Here is a 15451-nt window from a genome sequence, read left to right as displayed (position 1 = left end):
CAGTCAGTTTATGGGGGTTTAAAGAAATTCCAAAGAGTCATCAGAAGAGGAAAAATAAAGGTAATGCTTTTTGCCACACAGGTAGAATCTTTGAAAATATGTGTAATATGTAAAACATTTTGACACCCCCATAAATATTTTTCCAGAATTAACAGTATAAATTGCTTCTCTTGTTCAAGAGCTTCCTATCAGCCTCTGTAATCACTACTCACAGTAACCTCAACTCCTGCCACAATGTACAAAATGCAACTCTTGTCTTGCATCGCACTGACGCTTGTACTTGTCGCAAACAGTGCACCTATTACTTCAAGCTCTACGAAGGAAACAGAGCAACAGATGGAGCAATTACTACTGGATTTACAGTTGCTTTTGAATGGAGTTAATGTGAGTATATTCTATCTCTTACTAAAATTACAATTTTTTGAACTGGAGTTCATTTTTTAATGAAAATATATTATGCTTTCTCAGAATTATGAGAACCCCCAACTCTCCAGGATGCTCACATTTAAGTTTTACACCCCAAGAAGGTAAGTACAACTTATGTTCAATTTATGTCTTAATAAGATTCAAATATGAAAAGTTGTAGGTGATTAGGCTTATAACTCCTCATCTGAGAAAAAGAATCAGTAAAATCAATATTAAAAAAAACAATTTGGTAATGAAGCTTCTGTAAAAAAGCTTTGCCTATATATTTTTTTAAATGTATTTGTGTGTGTTTTGGGAGGGGAAGAGACAAGAATAACATTCCCAGTTTATTAATGGGACAGTTTTAAAAGATTATGTTGACTGATTATTTAAAAATGTAAAACTTGAGAGACATTTGATTATATCATTTTACCATGCAAATTATCAAAATTGATTTCAGAGAAGCCAATTTTTAAAAATCCTTTATTGTTTTAGGAAAAATTCCTAATGGTCTATCTTTGAGAGGTAGCCTACTTGTGACCAATAGCATAGTCTCTAGGGCCAGATTACCTGAACTGAAATCCCAGTTATGTCATGTCTTAGCTTTTGTGACCCTGGGCAAGTTACCTATTCTCACTTTCTTATCTACTTAAGTGAATGATGATTTTATGTACTTCATATAGCTTTGTGAGGATTAATGGGTAAATGTAAAGTACTCAGAATAGTGTCTGACATAGGTAAATATATTATAAGCATTAGCTATTGGTAGTAGTAAAAACAGAATTCTCCCTGGGAGTATTATAAAGTAAAATTCTGGACTTATGCATCCTTTATGCCAATAGATCTAGAGGCTTATGATGCTGTATGACTTGTTTTCCAAGATTTGTTCATTTGGGGATTCAGATAGATAAACACAGATTATTCAGATAGATAACACTCCTACACCTATACTAGGAGTATAAAATTTCCTAGTAGTTGTGCCAGTAAACAGAATAAACGTAACTTGGTTCTAGAAATCCAAGCTCAGAATGCAATTTCATTCATCTCATATTCACTGAAGGAAATTATGCTTCCAACTACTCTTTTGAAAGATAAAAATAAGAGATGTCTCTTCAACTTAATCAGAGCTACATAACTCTTTAACTCCAGCAATATTAACACACTAGACTGTTTCCTGAGGAACAGCTCCAATTTGCTATGCCAGAAACTTAAGCCCTGAACTTGTAGTAGCAAGTTGAAAGTGCAGTGGATGGAAAGGTCATAAAATGCGTGTGGTGTAGTCCTCTCTCTCCCTTTAAAGATTTTTAGAAAGATGAGATTATGTGCATAATTTGAGGGTGGCAAAATTCTTTGAAAACTAAGTTTCTAAATGACAACTCAAAATCTATTTGAAACCCAAAGTAATGTGATAAACTCCATTCATTTGCTCATTTTACCACCATTCTATGTTTGCAAAAAAATTTTAGAAAGTTATAAAAACATTTAATTCAAAGGATGCTATGTTAGAGCTACAAAGAGAACTAAAATGTAATGTTGGCTCCACCTAATCATATGACCTTGGGAAAACACTTAATTCTGAGATTTAGTTTCCTTATTTGTAAAATGGAGACAACACTGCATTGCTCTATCTGTGCCTGTGAGACTTAAATGGTCTTATTTAGAAGACGACACTTTAAAATTATAATGTACCGGAAAAGTATGAAATACTACCATTAAAATAGGCCACATGGATGGATGAGTGTACAGATCTAAATCAGGTAGGCCACCCAAAAGCCCTTCAAATATTCTAACCTTTTATTTGGTTGTGACACAGAATTTGAAAAAATGCATTCGAATACACTTATAGAAGAGTAAAAAATTAGGACAGTTATAGGACTTGCTATATTGAAAGTCTCTACAGTTACAATTGCCTAATCTATAAAATGCTGGGACTACGGCAGTATCCAAGCATTCCTGTATCCTTAACATCCTATGATTCTTAACTATCATGAAATATTAGAATCATACAATGTGATCCTATACTTCCATGCTGTGGCTGCTCTAGTTCTAATTTCTACAGACTAGAATAGAATTCTGCCTATGTCTGTGATTTGCATTTGAGTACAGAGATGTTTGCCTTTGGCAAAGCCAAATTAAGCTGAAATTAATGACTCATTATTTAATATTCATTTATTCATTCACTTATAAAGATTCTGAGAGAGTACATGAGCATGTGAGGATCATAAATGGGGGAGGGGCATGGGGGGGAAGAAGACTCCTCACTGAGCATGGAGCTGTATGCAGGGCTCTATCCCAGGCCCCTGGGATGATGACCTGAGTCGAAGCCAGAGCTTAACTACTGAGCCACCCAGGCACCCCTCATTATTACAGATTTAATGCTAACATGGGTAGGTGAACTCTAGTTTTTCCAGTCTTATAAACTATACTGGTCCATCTACACTGTAATGCTGAGAAGAGGGAGAATAAAAAACTGCCCTTAATAAAAGAAATTTGAGATTAATTTGATTACCTTTAGGGAAAACTGACCTGGTAATTATTTTTATTACTATTCAAGGCCACAGAATTTACACACCTTCAATGTCTAGCAGAAGAACTAAAAAACCTGGAGGAAGTGCTAGGTTTACCTCAAAGCAAAAACGTTCACTTGACAGACACCAAGGAATTAATCAGCAATATGAATGTAACACTTCTGAAACTAAAGGTAAGGCATTACTCTATTTGTTCTCCTGAAAATAAAATAAATGGAAGGGCATTTTAAAGTGGTATAACATTTTTATAATTTGGCAAAATTCTCATGCATTTTAAAACCAATGTGAACATGAATCATTTTTATGCTAGATGATATACTATGGAGCTGGGAAGTATAATCTATTTCTTCCATCCACCCAGGGATAAGTCTGTAACCTAACATTCTGTTACCTCTCTCTCATATTAAAACTGGGAGTGGGAGAGACAATTGAATTTCACAAAAAGCAGGCAGGTTTTGTTGCATATTTTCTTTCAGATCATTTTCCAGAATAGCCAATATGGATTATCTGAAAGGCTTTCTTTTTTTAAATTTATTTATTCATGAGAGACACAAAGAGAGAGGCAGAGACATAGGCAGAAGGAGAAGCAGGCTCCCTGTGGTGAGCCTGATGCAGGACTCGATCTCATGATCCCAGAATCATGACCTGAGCCAAAGGCAGACGCTCAACCATTGAGGCACCCAGGCATCCCTACCTGAAGGGCTTTTAAAATGGGAGTTTTTCGGATTCCTGGGTGGCTCAGTGGTTCAGTGCCTGCCATAGGCCCAGGGCATGCATGGCCCTGGAGTTCCTGGATGGAGTCCCACATCAGGCTCCCTGCATAGGGCCTGCTTTTCCCTCTGCCTATGTCTCTCTCTCATGAATAAATAAATAAGATCTTAAAAAAAAATATATATATATACATATATATGGGGTTTTCCTATTACTTAGTGGAATGATTAAGAGATTTATCTAAAAAAAAAGGAAATTATTAAAATGGCCAATGGGCTAGATAATTAACTCCTCATTTGGAGGTAATACTTTCAAGAACTTAAGTATTTTTAAATGCACAGGAAATATTAGATACACAAGGGACTTAGGCAATATGAAGAAATTCTTGGCTCTGTTTTCTCATCCCATCTACCAAAGTACAAACTTCATGAGTTAACAGCCATCCTACATAAATAGAACAAAGTTTCTAAAATTATCCCAGTTGTTTCCAAATAAGTCATTGTATTAGTACAGTTTCTTTCCATGTAATTAAAAAAATACATTGAAATCGATGGCCTCTAAATACTGATAGACAATATATATGTCAGAAGGTTTGTTCCAGAATTTCTGACCATCAGAAAACTCATTCTAAATTCTTGATGCAAAATTAAAAATATGTGAAAGTCAGAAATGTGTTTCAAAAGCCAGCTATTTTAAAAAATTTAAATCTTCCCAAAAGGTCATAATATTTAAATTATTATATGTAAGTATTCCCTTTAAACTGTACCAGTTTAAAGGGAATACTTATCTTACTTGGTTTATATTTCCAGAATAGGAAGTACCTCAATTTGAAAAAGCCTTTTCTTTTTTCTTGTTATAGTTCAAAATATTTTGTCAGCTAGAGGCTGAGTTGAAATAGCTCCTATCAGCAGAGGAGGTTAATTTCTAACAAGTCAGTCCACAAACAAAATTTCTATTGTTTAGAGTTTTAAAAGTTGGGAAACTTGCATGCATTGATGCTAACTAAGGTGGAGTGAAGTCAGTATGAATATTTATAAAAACGTTCTTCACACAAATTTCTTCCAAACAAAAGGTTGTCCTGACTCTGGGCTGGTTCTATCTTGCTTTGGGGAATTATAAGGAGATTCACTAAAGTTAATATACAGAATATTACGGTTTTAAAAAGTATAATGAGTCTATTACTGCATACATGTAACCCATATATAGATACATGCCCAGAGGAAGAAAGGTTTAACAAATTTATTTTGCATGTAACATTTAATGAAATATTTTTCTAGAACTGTTTTTATTGAAAATGTTTACCTGTATACAATTCAGGAAAAAGAATTCTTGTGTTCACTGAGATTGAAAGAATTGACAAATGAGGAAAATCTTGGTTTATATGCTATCATCACTTGTATCAACATATAACTTTTTGGCATGTATTTTGATTTCAATAAAATGTGAATGATTAATATATTAAACATATTAAAAATAAAGGCCATAAGCTATAAGTTATTTGAGAATAACTATATATCAAAAACTACTCTGAACTAAAAAAATTAAAATTTTTCTTTTATAGGGATCTGAAACAAGTTACAACTGTGAATATGATGACGAGACAGCAACCATTACAGAATTTCTGAACAAATGGATTACCTTTTGTCAAAGCATCTTCTCAACACTGACTCGATAATTAAGTGCCTATTTAAAATGTATCAGGCTATTTATTTAAATATTTAAAATTTATATTTATTTTTTGATGTACATTTTGCTACCTTTTGTAATTATTATTCTTATACTTCATATGATAAATATGGATCTTTTAAGATTCTTTTTGTAAGCCCTAGGGGCTCTAAAAACTCACTTATTTATCCCAAAATATTTATTTTTTATATTGAACTATTAAATATGATGTCTATGTAGATCAGTTAATAAAATTATTTAATAAAGTTGATGAATAAAAAGCCAAGCCATTTATTATCCTGGAAATAGTACAGAGTAAAACATTTCTGAATTACTCATGTGAACACATAAGATAGTTAAGATGCTTACAAAAGTCACTCTTTCCCTGGAGAGGTATGTGGAATAGGGAAATGGGCTTCTCAAAGTTCTTGCTTTCTCCTTTCCCAAGCTGACTGGATCCTTAGTTCTAATCTAAGAAAAAGCCTCATCAAATTATACTACTTTCCTTCTTCATGTTATGCCTTTAACAAGATTCTAATAATATTATAGAAACTCTTCATTTAATTGGTGTGCCTCTATCCATTTTCCATCATCTTATAACTTGCTGTCAGGAGGCTGACCTGTATAACATATATTAAAGGTCTCCCCTGTCTTCTGGCTTTCCAATGGGTCCCACTACTGGGGAGCTCTGGTAGGACAGAAGAGATCCCCTGACTCTCTGTGTGAAGCCTCTGGATGGCTGTGCCTCCCAAAGAATCCAGTTTCTCTCAAGACTTTTTCCTTCTGGGTTCTGCTAACTTCCCTTCTACTCCTCCTTTCAGCCCTAGGGTATAGTAACACTTCTACCATTACTGGCTCTAGCGTACTGCATTATCCCTTGCATTAACCCTATACTATGACCACAGTTTGGTAAATGGTCTATTAGATCTTCCTTGACTTATTTTGAGTATGCCATCTCTTTTCTGGCTCAAACACAGTAATCATACCAGAAATAGCCCCAAGAAATAGACCATCAAGATCAGATCTGGGACTGGGTTCATTAGGAACATAATGATCTATGGGATGTACTAGCATCCTGATTACTCTAATTACCATCAATGGTAGCACAAGGTGAAATGCAGATTGAGAGCGTGATGTGAGATCAAATGGTCATGACATTTAATTGCTACAATAAGAACAGTTATAAAAATTATGATTATCACTTAAATTCTTCTGATGGTCTCAGATAAGAGAGATGTTAAAAATGTTATGGATATACAATTAAATACTTGCAGGCAGTTTTGAAGGAGTCCTTCTTCCGCTGTAGACAGCGCATACGACATAGGACAAAGCCAAGAGCATGATGTAAGGTCTGTAAAGGTATAGTGCCAATTAAAAATTTAAGCCTTCCAGGTTTCTTATAGTAAGAATGGGGAAGAAATGAAACCATGAGATATGAGATGTATTTTGCCAGACACAGAGGCTGAGAATTTTAAATATCCTACTGACAGAGGCAAATCCTTTTCTTTTAATAGTATCCTTTTTGAGGAAAAAAATCACTCCTCTGCTTAAAAACCTTCCAGTGACTCACAAATTAAGGGAAATTTTCCTCAGAACTCACCTCTACCACCTTTCATTGCCTCTAGGCCTAAAATGAAAGTTAAGATCTCAACACTTCTGAGGCAGTAAGATAAAAGGTGTTTTAGACCAACAGAGGTGAAAATTAAGTCATGTGTAGGCTGATTTAATTTAGATGTGTAACTCCCTGGGATTCAGAATTTAATGAGAACTTGCAACGACATTAACAGTTAGTTGAATAAATTCTTGGACTCCACAGTGGCCTTTTTAAATGGTATTTAAATGCTAGAATTTCCCTATAGAACAAAGAGTCCAAAGGACCATGGAAATGGAAATACTGGAATGGATCTATTATGTGCAGTCTTCTCATCTTGCCTAGGAAGGCACTGGTAAGGGGGGACACTGGCATCCATGACAGTTGCGTGGTAATTTTTCTTCATTAAATCCGAAATGACAGATGGTGCTGCAGTGGGATTGGTTTCCCTGATCTGTCCAAGAATAATGGAACCCTGGAGTGATAAAGGCCAGGTAACAGCATTTAGCCCTCAGAGACAAGGTGGAAGCAATCACTACAATAAACTATAGGGCAGAGTGCTAATGATGACTAATGATCACAAAATTAAAAAGACTCTAAATCTGCTGGGCAGAGATAAATAAAAATTACTGTAATTCGTGATCTGTTTCCAGCTCTCAAAATTGAGCCATTTCCTAGACCTGGTCTCCAAGGAGGCTAGATCCCTCTAAGAAAGGGCCCAATAATATGACCACAGATAAATACTGTCAATTTTTCTCCCGAGCCATTTTGGAAGAGCTTTTTGACAAGGAGATTGTTTACTGAGAAATGGAAAATGTCTGGATATTCTGGAAGTTATTTGTTAATGGCTCTAAGTGTACCTTGTTATTCTGAAACTCCATGTGAGCCTCCAGCCTGGGGCTTATGGGGATCACATCGGAGATGGAACATTTGCCTGAGTCCATCTTAAGAGGGTCCAAAGGGATCACAGACCCTACCTGTGACATACCTCTATAGTGGCCAAGGAAGCACGCTGTTTAGGACTTCAAGACACCATAGAGGACTTGCAATCTCTAGCTGTTGTCATTTGCATTTATATGAATAAGCAACAATACCTTAAATGTCTAGTCCCAAGGATATAATCAGTTCTGTTCTGTTGTAATTAGTCTGGAGAGTACTTAACCTTCTTATCTCACAGAATGTCATGCTGGGCCATTACATTAGTGATGTTATGTTAACTAATTTGATGAGAAATAACAGAGGTAGTGCCTGAGCAAGGTAATTGTTTAGCAGAAGGAGAGAGTTAAGTCCTACAAAAGTTCAGGGATGTATCAGGAGATTGAAGTTTCTAAAGGTTCAGTCATTTCATGCATACTAAGAGATTCTTCTAGAGTGGAAGACTACATGATGTGTTTGAACAGCCCACTACAAAGAGGTACAAAGCTTGGTGGGCTTTGTTACTCTGAGCCATCTGGTCAGGGGAAGTAACCCAGTAGGCTGTCAGTTTTCAATGTGGCCCATAGTAAGAAAGGGCTCCTTAACAGGTCCAGGCCTCAATATATATTCCCCAACCACATGGGCTTTATGACCCAGGAGACCCGGAACTGTTTAAGATATTATGACAGAAACGCTGTGCATTGGTTGCTTCTTGGCCTTTTGGCTAAAATCAAATGTATAATGAAAATGCTATCAGAAGTCTCCAGAAAGTCCCTAGTTTTCAGAAAAAAGAAAAGCCCTATTGTGCACATAACACTTGATTTACAAACATTACCTGGCTTGTGACAGAACCCTGGTAGAAAAAAATGCCTGACCACAGGACACCAAATGATTATGCCGCTTGAACTTCCATCATGAGCTAGTCATTAACTGATGTATTGAAACATAATTTGGGTAGACAATTTCATCATAAAATGAAACTGAGTAGGTTTGAACAGGTACAGGAGGGATACCTAAATTGCATAAGCAGTCAATTTAGAATCTCATGGTACTTAATTTAACCCTTCGTCCTCAGTCCATTCTTTTGGCTTCTTGGGGACTTTCCTATCACACATTAAAAGAGAGGAATAGGAACCTAGTTTAAAAATGGATTTGCATCAGATGCTGTTATCAGCCAGAAAATGGATGATCCCACATCTATAACCCTATTCAAAATTGTGCATTTGTCTATTTCATGCGAAAAGATAATGAACGTAGGTATGGATCTAGAACAGAGTGACTTATGGAAAGTGACAAGTTCACTAGATGACCACAGATTTGAAAAAGAAAATGGAAAAATGATGATTAAGAGATGTGGGTAAGTGGTATGTGAATGGACCTCTTGAATGAGCAGAGAATATAAAAATATTAATGTCCCACTATAAAGAAGACTCTCGTTGTTCAAGTGGACAAGGTGACCCTTCTTGTGAGTGCCAGCCAGCTTCTTTCCCTGGCTAATCCAGTGCTTATTCAATAGACCTATGTACAAAGTGGCTATGGCAACAAGGATGGAGATTATGTATGAGTCCAACAACATGGCCATTAACTCACAAACACTGATCTGGTTACCACGACTGTTGAGTGTCCAACCTCCCAAAAGCATAAGTCAATGCATGCTGAGCTTTCAATATGGCACCATCCCCCAAAGGAACCAGCTGGCTGGATATCTGATGGTAGATTGATAGATCCCTATCACTTTGGGGTGAACAGTTTTGTCCTTAAAAGGATAGATCTGTGTTCTGATTCGGATTTTCTTTCTGTGCCTCACGTTCTGCAGCACCATCATTTATGGAATGCTTATCCATTACAACACTGCTTTCAAACAAAGAATATAGTTTATGACAAAAGAAGTATGGTGATGGCATCATGCTTATGGATTTTACTGATCTCACTATGTATTCCATCATTCAGAAACAGTTGGCTTGATAAGGGAGTGAAATGACCTATATTGAAGGTTCAGCTACCATCCATATCTGTTGAAAACAATATTGTGAAGATAAGTTATCATCCTAGAGGATGCACTATTTGTGTTAAACCAGCAACAAATATATGATACAGTCTCCCCTGATGGATTGCATAAGTCTGGCAATCAAGCAGCAGAAGTAAAAGTGGTCCCTCTCATTATCATACTTAATGACTTGAAAAATGTATACCTCCAGTCAATAAAACCTTAGCTTTGTCATTTTTAAGGACCTAGTACTCAAGGAGGCGTGTTTTTACCAGGAATCTTGACTTCTACCAGAAAACTGATTAAATGGAAGCTAAGACTATGTACTGGCCATGTGAGGACTTTCCATGCAGCTGAATTAACAGGTACATAAAGGACTGCTGTACTGGCCAGACTGATTGATTTTGATGACAAGGGGAAATGGAAGTTCCTACTACCAAACAGAGGCAACAGCTACACAATGGGTAGCACTGCATTTGGAACCCAGGAAATCCAGCAGGGCATTTTTCAGCACTCTTTACAAAAGTACTGGTCAATGAAAAACTGTACCAATCCCCAAAATGCAGGAACATCAAAGATTCAGATTCCTTAGAATTGAGATTTGAAGTCCACTACCAGGTAAAGAATTCTATCCAGCAAAGTAATGGCAGATGGTAAAGGAGAATATGCAGACTATTTGAAGAAGGAAGCTATGATTACCAATTCTCATGACTAGCTATCGAGCAGACACTCAAGTGTATTTATTTTACCTGTTTTTCTCTCTTCTTTTTACACGCTATGCAAAATGGGATTTTATATAATCTTTATTTCTGTGAAAAATACTAGTGGTGCCTAACATTTTAAGTTTCAGGAAAAGTATTTCTGAACTGATACTATTTCACAATGCTACTAGAGTTGGTAGAACTTCATGTGTCTCCTCTGGTTGAAACACTTTCTCCCAAATGAAGAAAAAGTATACGTATTGAAGAATAAAGGGGTAAACTATGCTAAATATTATCTATTTTCTCCTTGATGACTCTACATCTTTCCCCACCCTGCTAAACTAACTTGTGTGGACTACGTTAATGTGTTTTCTTGCCTTCTGGTTTTCGGCTGAGTTTGGCCAAAGTTGGATGAAGGATCATTTCAAGATGACTGCATCACTTGATGAAACATATACTCCTCTCAAAGTGGTCCTTTCTTTATGCCTTTGTCCTTAAATTTCTAGTAATCTACTCACTCTTCCTCCCTTCAGGCCTACGTATGGTAGGAGTTTCTCTATGTGAGCACAGAAACCAATGCAGGCAGGTCTTGCAGGTCACATTCCTCAAAAAAGGAATGTGCACAAGGGACATGCTGGATTTTCTCTGAGGATATGTTCCAAATTAAGGCACAGAGAAATAGAATCCAAGTGGTAGTCCCACAAGGAAATCAAAGTAGGAGTTCAGGGTTTCAAACTGTATGGGATTTGAGAATCAGAACAAAGGGAACTGTGGAGGAGCCCACACATCCCCATACAAATTCTCTTTGGTGACTGATCCATCAGCTGCACATGCACAAGTTAAGGCACCTATTAACCACTACAATAAAATGGCAGAAAACAGCAACTAGGGGGCAAATAAGCTATATAGAGTTGTGTGGTGCTGAGGAGACACAGGCTGGAGTTTAAGCTCTGCCATGGGGGTAAGATCTAATAAGCATGTCAGGACTCAGATGAGAAAAAAGAAAGGCCAAGGTTCCAGATAAACAAGCCTCAATATAAGGTTATATCTGAAATATACTAGGCTCTAACAGAGCTTAAAACCAAACTTCAAAAGGATCAAAGGTATCTGGCAGATTCTACTTGCCTCCTGAAGAAAATTTTACTTATACTATCATCCAGAGCCTCTATTATATTTCATCCACATGTGGCATTAAAAAATTATGAGGCAGTGGGCTGCTGGGGTCGGTGAAGGATCTCAAGATGGCTGGGCGAAAACTTGCTCTAAAAACCACTGACTGGGTAGCTTTTGGGGAGATCATACCCCAAAACCAGATGGCCAGCCATTGCCAACTCCCTGAAATCCTGGAATGAGATGCTTACCTCCATCCAGGTTGGCTACTCTTCCTGAGAAACCAACCTGCTATCGACTGGGCTTACTACAAGGCCAATGTGGCAAAGGCTGGCTTGGTAGATGACTTTGAGAAGTTTAATGCCCTGAAGGTTCCTGTGCCAGAGGATAAATACACTGTCCAGGTGGATGCTGAGGAAAAAGAAGATGTGAAAAGCTGTGCTGAGTTTTTGTCCCTCTCAAAGGCCAGGATTGAAGAATATGAAAAAAGAGCTGGAGAAAATGAAGAACATAATTCCATTTGATCAGATGACCATGGAGGACCTGAATGAAGTCTTCCCAGAAACCAAATTAGACAAGAAGTATCCCTATTGGCCTCATAAGCCAATCGAAAATTTATAAACTTGAGTTGAGGAGAAAGCCCTGACCCTCATATTATAAACGTTGGACATTAAAAATAATGATATGGGAAAAAAATATGAGGCATACTAACAAACACTCAAAATTGAGGCAAAATCAGTAATAGAAATCTCCAACACATTATTCACATATAAATTATGACACAAACTTTAAAATGACTGATTAATATGCTCAAGAGAATAGTATAATGCCTAAATTTGGATGAAAAGGTGGATTTCTGCAGAAAATTGAAATTTATTTGAAAAAATTAAGTGTAATATTCTAGAACTGAGAAATACAGTACCTGAAATTAAGAAATCACTAGATGTGTTTATCAGCATACTGGACATAGCAGAAGATGGATTAGTGATCCAAAGACAGGCCAATAAAAATATATCCAAAGTGAAGCCCAGAGGAAAAAAGAAGGTGCTAACAAGAAAAACGTAAGAAAAAAGTGAAAAAAAGCAAGCGGGATAAATACAAAACAACAAAACATCCAAAACCCTCAAGTCCACACCTAGGGAAATCACAGAACTGTTGAAAAGCAAAGACAAAAAGCACCCATGGGGAAAAAAAGACACTGCCTTCAACAGAGCCGTAATAAAATTGTTGGCTAATATTTCAACAACCCCATGGAAGTTGGAAAAACAATGGATGACATATAGGTGATAAAATACATAATCTAGAATTCTGTACCCAGAATTCCTAAGAAATTTAAGTGAAACAGATATTACAGACAAAACTCTGAGGAAACTAGTCAAAAGAAGACCTGAAGTATTAAAGGAATAATTTTCAGTTGAAGGGGAAATTCCTAGATGGAAGCACAAACCTGAAAAAAACAAAAAAGAAAAGAAAGAAAAAGAAATGAAGAGTACTACATACAGTCACAATCAGGGCTAGTTAAGACAAATCTTGGAGCATTTTAACATATACATAAGTAACATATCTGACAACAACAAAAAAACAAGGGTAAAGATGATAAATGAAAATTTAGATAGATAAAAATTAAAATGTTATAGGATCCCTGCACTGTTTGGGAAGTGCTAAAGGAATGTATTTTAGGTTGACTGCAATAAGTGTTAAAATAAAGAGCAAATGGAGACCTGTGTTGAAACTTCCTAAGCAAACAAAACCAGGTTAATCATACAAACCAAAGTTTAATTTAGCTTATTTTGCAAGGCTAACTTGACCTGGGTCATTTCTTGTTTATGCCTCTGGAAATCATAAATAAAACTTGAACTGTTTCCCAGGTTGATATGAGATAACCACTGAACAATTTTCTATAATTTAAGAAAATTTTAGTATAATCTATCACCATGAAGAACAGAGTTACTGCTCTCTACCACTGTGTAAGCTGATTTAAATATACCCCAAGCCTCAGTCTATCTTTTGGTTTGAGTGCTTCCAGCAAAATATACTTACTGTTGCTTTAGTAATTCACTGGTTTTATTCCTGTTATTTCTGAACTTTTAACATAAGTCAATGCATATTATAATATAGGTAACCTCTAAAAGAACAGTATAACTAAAAAGTAATAAATCAGGAAATATTAGAAATATTCAACCTAGAAAAAGGCAAGAAATGAGGAACAAAGGGAAACTAAATGAAGAAAGAATGAAACAAAACAAATAGCAAGAAGGGAGACTTAAACCCCATCAATATCTCATTAAATAAAAATGAGTTAAAAACTCTAAACATTTTCAGATAAAATAATACATTGTTTATAAAAACATGCTTTACATAAATAGAGGAGTTAAAAGAATAAAAAAGGATATATATACAATGCAAACACTAGCTAAAACCAAAACATCCCCCCAAAAAACGGAGATAGCTGTATTAACTTTAAAAATGGGACTTTAAAGCAAAAGATATAGCTATAGATAGATAAATTTCATAATGATAGGAGTTTATTCCATAAGACGATGTAACAATTCTCAATTTGATCCATCTAATAATTCCATAGCTTCAAAATATATGGAACAAGACTTCTGCTTTCCAATTTTGAGTAACCGGTACCAGATTAGTCTTCCTCTTAAAACCATAAAAGTGAACATTGAAGAACAGACAGTACAGAAATGTGACATCTAAGAAAACACACACAGATAAGGTGAGTCCTAAAGCAACAACCTCACTGAGCTAAAGCAACAGAGACCGAGTTTCAAGGTTACTGAAACAAGTGAAATTTGTGCTGCAGCACACTGGAGAGAAGAGAGCTGCAGAGGGAAGGATCAGAAATATGTACAGAAGATATTTATATATATATATATATATTTATTTATTTATTTATTTATTTATTATTTATTTATTTATTTATTTATTTGGCTGAATACTAAGCTGTGGCTATTTAGAGGTGAGATTCCACAAGGCTAAACAAGGAACAACTAACAGGGAAAGCATGAATTCTTAAAAATTGTGGTCTAAACAACCATAAAAACTTGTACAAGATTAGAAGATGCTCAAATTCTAACATGGCAGGGAAACCTTACTGAATAAAACCCTGGAAATTTGGTAGAAATCCTAAAAAGACCAGGACTTAAGAGTTTGGACCAATCTAGCCTTTTGTAAAGACCACTCTACACATGCCCTAGGAAATCTTAAAAGACTCAAGATAATCCAAGTTTCCATTCTATAACAAAATTCAACATTGTCTAAAATAAGACAATGACATGAATGGAGTATAAAGTGTATTATACCAAGCCAAATAAGTCTGTCAGAGAAAGACAAATACCATATGATTTCACTCATACGCGGAATTTAAGAAATGAAACAGATGAACATAGGGAAAGAAAAAAAAGAGAGGTAAACCATAAAACAGACTCATAACTAGAGAGACCAAACTGAGGGTTGCTGGAGGAGAGGTGTACAGAGGAATGGATTAAGTAGGTGATGTGCATCAAGGAAGGCACTTGTGATGAGCACTGGGTGTTGTATGTAAGTGATGAGTCATTAAATTCTACTCCTGAAACTAACGTTATACTATACATTAACTAAAATTTAAATAAAAACTTGAAACAAAGATAAATAAAAAATAAAAACCAAAATCCAGGCCAGCATAAATCAAAAATGAATAGGTATGAGAATGTGACCTATGATGAGCAGAGAAAAAACATTCAATAGAAGCAGAAAAAAATGACAGAGATGATGGAATTCACTACTGTAAATAAGTTCAAGATTTAAAGGATAAACTGAACCCAATGAAGAGACAAATAGAGAATCTGAG

At 35.8% G+C, this 15451-nt stretch overlaps 1 protein-coding gene across 1 annotated transcript; it reads left to right on the top strand.

The window, feature by feature from the left end:
* The first annotated feature begins 234 nt into the window (after window positions 1-234).
* IL2 (interleukin 2) lies at window positions 235-5319 on the top strand. The gene is given in 4 exon segments (XM_055316973.1): window positions 235-384; window positions 469-531; window positions 2960-3106; window positions 5206-5319. Coding segments are annotated over 4 exon segments (474 nt in total).
* The last annotated feature ends 10132 nt before the right edge of the window (window positions 5320-15451 follow it).

This window comes from Nyctereutes procyonoides, unplaced genomic scaffold (genome assembly GCF_905146905.1).
Source record: "Nyctereutes procyonoides isolate TBG_1078 unplaced genomic scaffold, NYPRO_anot_genome, whole genome shotgun sequence".
Lineage (NCBI taxonomy): Eukaryota > Metazoa > Chordata > Mammalia > Carnivora > Canidae > Nyctereutes > Nyctereutes procyonoides.
Note: the sequence above shows the minus strand (reverse complement) of the source record. Positions and strands in the feature narration are given on the sequence as shown.